This window comes from Brachionichthys hirsutus, chromosome 1 (assembly GCF_040956055.1).
Source record: "Brachionichthys hirsutus isolate HB-005 chromosome 1, CSIRO-AGI_Bhir_v1, whole genome shotgun sequence".
Lineage (NCBI taxonomy): Eukaryota > Metazoa > Chordata > Actinopteri > Lophiiformes > Brachionichthyidae > Brachionichthys > Brachionichthys hirsutus.
The window spans coordinates 5390910-5398672 of NC_090897.1; the positions used below are offsets into that span (position 1 = coordinate 5390910).

General features: G+C 50.4%; 1 protein-coding gene across 1 annotated transcript; it reads right to left on the reverse strand.

Moving 5' to 3' along the window:
• Positions 1-5986, reverse strand: dld (deltaD). The gene is made up of 12 exons (XM_068741065.1): positions 5915-5986; positions 5515-5790; positions 4779-4839; positions 3745-4002; positions 2515-2575; positions 2301-2431; positions 2039-2208; positions 1732-1945; positions 1483-1656; positions 690-1398; positions 325-523; positions 1-279 (listed from the first exon to the last, which is right to left on the reverse strand). Exons 1-12 carry the CDS (start codon positions 5984-5986, stop codon positions 1-3), a joined length of 2604 nt encoding a protein of 867 aa, XP_068597166.1.
• Between the last annotated feature and the right edge of the window lie 1777 nt (positions 5987-7763).

The window sequence follows — 7763 nt, forward strand, 5'->3', positions numbered from 1 at the left end:
TCATCCACTCGTAGTACTGCTGTAGTACTTAGTCCTTGCCAAGTTCAAGCTGTCTCCACTCTGGCACGGTGGAGCCTTGGCTTTAAGTCCGTTGGTGAATCCCAGCAGGCAACAGAGCAGAAAACTACAGATGTAAAACCTCCTGGAGACAATCTGAGCTCGACTGCTCAGGCCTGAGGCGTGTCGGGCCTCCATCCACCAGAGGGAAACTGGTCTGATCTGGTGTCTGCTATCATACCTGTAAAAGACACCAAACTTTAGTGTGTTGCCTCCTGGTGGCTTTTACAAGTGTTCTGCACAAAGTTACTGTTTACATGCACTCACCTCTGTTGCAATGACGCATTCATCTTTTTGGTCTGACATGATGTAGACGGACTGGTACTTGGTGTCGCTGCAGCATTCGGAATCACTGGTTGACTGGCATTTCAGATCGCTTGTTGTCTGACAGTTTAAATCGCAGGATGACTGATATTTTGCTTCGCTGCAGCTCGGCAAATCTTGTGAATCCTTTTCAGACGCTTCACTGTGGGAATAAGAAGAACCAACAGATTCAGAAACGCTCTCCTTCACGTGCCACGTGGTTTGATGCCATGCAGTGCGGCAGGTTTGAGTTTTTAACCATGCTTAGCAATAGCTGGGCTCATAAAATTCCAAAACAGTGTTAAATACACATTTCGACAATAATTGACCTGCTTTGTCTTTTCCTGTGTCCTTCCTCTGAGTCGGGCTCCTCCGGCATTTCACATTTAACCTGCGGCACTTCACGCTCCTCCTCGGGCCGGAGCTCGAGCACCAGGTTGTATTCCACACTAGGGTAGCGGGATTTAAAGCCGTTCTTCTCTGATCCATTGAAGCCGCTGATCCCGCTCAGACCGCCCAGTGATCCGGCGAGGTCTGAATGATAATCCGCATTCTTGTTGGTGTTTTTAATTGATGCCGTCATCACAGTGCCGACTTCCTTGTCACCGCGGAGCCGATTGTTGGTGGTCGTCAGGTTGTTCATGGTGTCGCGGCTGTCGCCGTGGACGCTGTCGCCATGTTGACTGTGCCGCTCCTGCAGCTTGACCCGAACATAGACCACGAGCACTGAGCATCCAATCAGAATCACGAGAACGAGGAAGACACCAGCGCACACAGCGGTCCAGGGGAAACTGCTGTCGTCGTCTTCCTCATCTTCAGCGCTTCCGCTTTCTGGAGAAGAATATCTCCGATCGGGTCCATCCACCACCGGCTGACCCTTGGGCGCTTCTGGTAAGAGGAACTGGCAGTTGTGACCGCCGTAACCAGGAGTACAGGCACACGCATAGCGACCTCCACGCTCGTGGCACGTGGCGCCGTTGTGGCAGGGGCTGTGATGGCAGCGGGAAACGGGCGAGCTGCAATTTTCACCTGTATATCCTGAGGGGAGGGGGGGGGGGGGGAGCAACGTTTAAGCGTATAGAACAAGACTGCTACACAGCTGAAAGGCTAGCCTAGTCTCACCTGGAGGACAGTTACAGGTGTAGCCGTTCACCCCCTCCAAACATGTCCCGCCATTTTGGCAAGGGAAGGACAGACAGTATCCAGCAATGCTGCTGCTGTCCTCACAGACAGGACCCGAAAAGCCCTCAGGACACTGACAGAGGTACGAGTTCACCAGATCGACGCATTCTGCACCTGGAGGAGTGAGAAGGATTTTAGGATTTACACAAAGACGTTTGTGTAAATGTTAAAACTCCCGAGGCAACATACCATTCCTGCAGGGGTCCGAGGAGCAGTGGTCAATCTTCTTCTCGCAATTGAAGCCGGCATATCCCATAGGACACTGACAGAAGTAGCCACCTTCAGGGTTGTCGGCACAATGCCCATTGAAGCAAGGCCCATCTGCACAGGAATTGGCGCTCAACGCACAGTTGTTGCCGTAGAACCCGGGTGGGCATGAGCAGGCATAGCCGTTATCGTTGTCCTATAATGGAAATAATGCACATTGGTGGTTATCGAAGCTTCGCTCGCGATCGTGCTTGTTCCTGCCGCTCCCTCGGCTTGACCGGTAACTCACCGTGCAGCTGCCGCCGTTGCGACAGGGGCTTCCAGAGCATTCGCTGACCTGGATCTCACAGCTGGCGCCTGTGTACCCGGGCAGACAGGAGCAAGTGTAGCTGCCCTGACCGGTGTTGGTGCAGGTGGCTCCATTTTGGCAGGGCCTGTGATGCGTGCAGTAATTCAAATCTGGAAAGGTCAAAAATAAAATAACATTTAGACAAGAGATTATTTCAAGGAGTTACTGCTCAGACAGAGTATAAAATGTTGAGAGAACTCACCCTGGTTGCAGAAGAGTCCGCCCCATCCTTCCTGGCAGTTGCATTGCCAGGGCTGCTGGCAGGTGCCATGGAGGCAGCCTGGGTAACGTATGCAGTCATCACAGTACCGGCCACTGAAGCCCACTCGACACCTGGGAGCACAACATTTGTGATCATCCTGAGCAACTCCCTGCTGTGAAACATTAAAACATGAAAACATTTTGTTTTAACTTACTTGCACTCTCCGGGTCGATCACAGAATCCATGGTCCTCGTCGCAGCCAGGAAGACAGATCGCTGCAGGGAGGAAACAAATAGCGGCAGGTGAATCATGGGAAGCATACTGTGTGTTTGCCCTCCACCAGTCTCCAGTTCACAGAGGAGCTTATCCAAAGGCCTGTGGTCAATGTTTAAAGACCATTAATCCGATCTCTGCCAATGAGGAAAATCAAAGTAGTTTGAAGGCAACAATGGATTATCAGTTCATACCAGACCTACCAGCTGAATGGAGCAAATTGTGCCGAGGTTTCTGAAAAAAAACGTTACATTTCAACTTGAACGGCAAACAGGAGGCTGCAACATCTTTGGTCGGAAAACAGAGGGACCAGCCTACAGTCCCTCTCCTCTAACTTGGTTACTCGCTAACACAAAAGTGTCTCACACAAAGCCTCCTTTCTCTCCTTTTTGGACCGTGGGTCATAAGTCCCTCTCCTCACCCATGGCCCCTCTTCTCCTATCCACCCTCTCCCCTCCTATTCCTCTCTTCTCCCATCACCCTATACCGCTCTCTTCTCATCTCATCTTCCTCTCCTCTTCCACACTCTCCTTTTCCCTTCTCTGCTCCTCTCACCCCCCCCCCCAGAGCCAGCTGGTCTGTGTGGAGCTAACCACCAGACAGCTGCTCCATTGTCTCCTCTCACCGAGCAGCTGCCCCCTCTACAACAATGCATAACCCTGCTCGGCCAATCACCAGCTTGCGCCTCAACAATACAGGACCCCCACTTGGCCAATCGGGGAGGAGGTTTGGGGTGAGGAGGCCCCAGTGGTCTAATGGAAGGCACGCGGCGTGTGAATTACTGAGGAGCCACTGCAGCTCATTAGAATGGAGGCCTCTGGTGCTGCGGGATAACGAACTGACGCCTGTTGCACACGGGCCCCGCATTAGGAGGAGGAAACAATAAAGACAGGGAGGTGATTAACTTTTAAAAGTAATTTACAAACTTTTTCACAACTCTCGCGTCACTGTTAGCTTGTAGCTTGCAAAGTTTTGACGGTTTAGTCACATTTCTTTTTTAAACTGATTGTGATTACTCTCCGTTTTTCCTCGTGTGCCGTAATGTGGCATCAGATAATCCATCATATATTACACAAGCAGCTATCAGTGAATCTAAACATTTCCTACGGATGTCCTCTTGTCGCTGAACGCACCCTGAATATGTCTTAGATCAATGAGCGAGGGCCCTTACGTTCAGTGCAGTACGGCCCCTTCCAGCCAGAGTTGCATACAATCTCCCCACGCTCGCCGCAGGTGAAGTGCCCAAAGGCATCGTCTCGGGGCCTGCAGAAGACCGAGCAGCCTTCGCCATAGTAGTGCTCATCACACAGGAACCGGTAGGAATAGCGTAACTCGGTCCTGCTGGATATCTGCATGTCCTTGGACCACTCTTCTCCGACGGTGAGATGGCGCTGCGTGGTGATTCTACTGATTAGACGCTCTGGGTTGTCTGCAAAATCAGTGAATATTATTATTATTATTTGTAGTATTGTAGTAGTACTAGTAGTATAGCAGAATGTCATCATCATGTTGCTCTCTGGAATATTCATGTCATGAGAGCAGGCGAGCAAAACTTAATAAAAAAATCTAATTTGTTTACTGGACTATGTTTGTATTCTTATTGTAATTATTTTGTTTTCCTTCCATGGAATGACGGTTACATACTTGAGGCATTTGAAAGCACATATCTTTTTTGAGGAGTAGGTTAAGGGTTACACAAAAAAAAATATTTTAATTCTGATTCCAAAATAGAAAGCTGCTGCCTGAATTTAAAAAAAAAAGAGGGCATCAGCTGCACCTGGTGTCAGTCAACTTTTTCTTTATCTCCGCCACCAAAAAAAAAGAGACGCACACTTGTGATAAGGTCAGTATGGTCAGTTAGTACAACGATAAGAACAGCTAACAACAGCTTCCAAAGTACAGGGGCCAAAAAGCATCCACAGGAACCGTGGGCGGCCTCTTCCTATGAGGTGATAAATAAACCGTCACCATCTGTAGGAGATTATATTTAAAGTGAAATCAAATCTGCTGTGTTTTAATATATCCTACTGTTGAGGAAGGAGGTGACGGGACTAGTGTGCTGTCTATAATAGTGCCTAAACAGTCATCAGACCTCATCTTGTCCTGCTCAGGAGTAAATTAGGTGCTCCTGCATGGGTGAAACAAAACGAAGCCTTCTGGCCCTCCTATAGGGTTACACTAGAGAACAGAGTGGCTGCCGCCCACCTGTCGCCAGGTCGTCCAGGGAGTCCGTGTGCAGCGCCTCAATGATCAGTGAAAACGTCCCCTGGGGAGAGGGAGACACACAAAAAGAGAGAGAGAGAGAGAGTCACCAGCTGTCCGACCTGAAGGCCTCCCAATAAACTTCACAGCTTAATTCCCCTGTTAATGAGGGGCCTTAATAAGGAGCTACCTGCTCCTTTTCACCCCCCCCTGCTGCCGCCGCACTCTGACACCCCCGCAACAAACCGAGAGAAGCCAAACGAGGCGGAATTTCACGCTGCGCTGCCAATGATGTGCCAACTCAGAGGATGTTAAATTTCCCACCAAGCCTGGTCGAGGGGGGGGGAGAAACGTTTGAACCCCCCCCCATCACACACACACACACACACAGAGACGCCCTCCCCGTTTTATCCCACCAAAGAGCACCGAACTACGACAATAGCCCCTCAGACACTGCTGACAAAGACCCGCACTGCTTTTGCGTTTGCGCGCATCTGTTGCGTTTTTGCGCTCTTCAAAGCGCCGCGCGCGTCCCGGTGGAATAAGCCTAGAATATAGATTTATGGTCTGCCATAAACATTTAACATACAAGTCTCATAAAGTATACACCACGTGACGCGCCCTACACACACACACACACACACACACCAAAGAACAATTACATTGGAATCATAGCGCAAATCGTCGGGACAGGGTTTAGGGCGGTGACGTCATCGGATCGGTGTACCGGGAGACTCACCGGCCACGTGAAGGCGAAGGGGAAGCGGATCGGGTTGGTGAAGCTGTCTGCGTTGGTCTCCGGCACCTGGAAGGAGTTGGAGCCCAGGACGGGAGTCACGGCCCCGCCGTACGTGCAGGGGGGCTCCGGGGACACGTTGACCTGATAGTGCTTCAGACAGACCCGAAAGAACGTCTTGCACGCGCATTGCTGGTGCGGGTGAGAGGCAGCGCCTCCCGGGCAGCAGTTCGCGTTCCCGGGAAGCCCCTTCTTATTGAGGAACTCCTGCAGCTTCAGCTCGAACAGTCGGAGCACAGAACCTGGAACCGATTACACGTTATCGATTACGGGACGGGGAACCCCCCCACTACGCGCTACGGGACATGTGCATTTACACACACGCACACACACACACACACACAAAAAAAAGCGTGGCTGAGCATACCTGGCAGGTGAGCAGAGAGAGAAGCAGGAACGCGCACAGACGTGCCATGGTGCTGACAGCCCCTCAGCAAGCAGCGAACGCTCCGCCGGTCCGGTCCGTGCAGCGCCCGGTTCAAACAGTCATGGAGAAATATGTCCCCAAAAAACAACAACAACAACAACTCCGTTGTGCCACCGGCGAGGTGAGCTTGTGACGCGCAGGAGAGTCAAAGCGGCGTCTGTCCTGTGCGCCTCTACCCCCCCCACGCAATCCAGAAAGTATTTCAAATAATAAAGTTAATCCTCAGGAGAAGCTTCCAGTGGAATCCCGATGAGAACAAATCAGAGCGATAATTCCGACAATATGCAGGTAGGAGTCAGCGGCAGCCTGCGGGGGGGGGGGGGGGGGGTTGTTTATTTACCCCCTTTGAGTATAATGAAATGCTGGAACCTATTTTCTTTGGTCGTCTCTGTCTGATGCGAGTATCTGATGCCCCCCCCTGCCCTGCGCGGGGTTTTATACCCGGCAGCAGGCGAAGGGTAATAAGATGCAAATGAGCCCCTCTGCCCCCCCCCCCCCACCACCACCACCACAAGTCCGCCCCGGTGGCATCACAAAGAAAGGGGGGGGCGCACACAACTTTTGTAACCCCCCCCCTCTCTCTCTCTCTTTCTCCCAAATGGCTAGTGAGCTGTTAAATGTGCAACAACTCCTCGCTGCCTCCTCCTCCTCCTCCTCCTCCTCCTCCTCCTCCTCCTCCTCCTCCCTCCTCCCGCGACGCAGCGCACGACGACGGGCCCCCTTTTAAATTCCGACATATTTGAGCCACTGTAAAGAAATCGTCCACAACGCAGCGACGTGATTCATGTTCCAAGCCCGCAGCCAGTCTCATATTTGGGATTATGCCAAAGCCGCTGCTGGCCGTCCGTCTCACACGCGTTACCACGACCATCTGCGCCGACGCATTCCGATGGTGCTGTTCACATGTTTACCTCCCTGAAATACAACAACAACAACATGTAGAATATTATAGGGGCTACTCCCGTATCTTTAATTATTGGCTGTTAAATGCTGGCTTCGTAATAAAAACTACTTTTAATTGAGTGATCGATGCGCGTTTATTCTTAAATACACATTTATCCGTGTTGTCTGCATTTATACTCTTTTCGTTTATAGTTTAACCACTTTAAAGTGATAACGACCTGCAGCTTTATGTGCTAGAAGAGACAAATCTGAAAAGACAAACCAAAGCGCGCAAAGGACGACGTGCAGAACGCGCACGAGCACGAGATCGCTGTGGCGCAATATACACGCACGCACACGCTTGATCACTGCATTCCTCTGTGTATATTTGCCCTTCGGTGGAGACAGAAAAAAAAATACTTGGTGGTGTGTCACTCGCGTGGCTGTCATTAAGGAACTTTGTGAGGGGAAAGGGAAGGGGGGGGGCAGAGGGAGTAAAGTTTTTTTTTGTGCTTTCAGCTGTATGGTAATTGGGTCTGCAGCACCTGCTCTCCCCACAATAATACAGCACCCAGAGAGAGAGGGAGAGAGAGAGAGAGAGAGAACGAGTGTTATTGCTTCTGCTTACCTGATAAACAGTTTGGACTTTAAATTCACAAGTCATAGAAAGTATAACTTAAAATGGCCCCATCATATTGATCCCAGAGTTTTGGATATTGATATCCAAAACTCCAATCGGAAATAGCCAATTGATATTTCTGTAAAGCAAATATCAGGGAGAGAATCTTCACTGTTATTACCTCTGCCTGTAAATACTCAACTTCAACAAGGTCCTGATTTTACAAATAATAATATATTCAAAGCGAGGAAATGAATGAGGGCT

Coding starts and splice junctions, on each gene's coding strand:
- dld (XM_068741065.1), bottom strand. CDS start 5,986: ATGGCACGTCTGTGCGCGTTCCTGCTTCTCTCTCTGCTCACCTGCCAG. Junction 1,657..1,731: donor CTCGGACCCCTGCAGGAATG/GTATGTTGCCTC, acceptor TCACTCCTCCAG/GTGCAGAATGCGTCGATCTG. Junction 524..689: donor CACAGGAAAAGACAAAGCAG/GTCAATTATTGT, acceptor TTATTCCCACAG/TGAAGCGTCTGAAAAGGATT.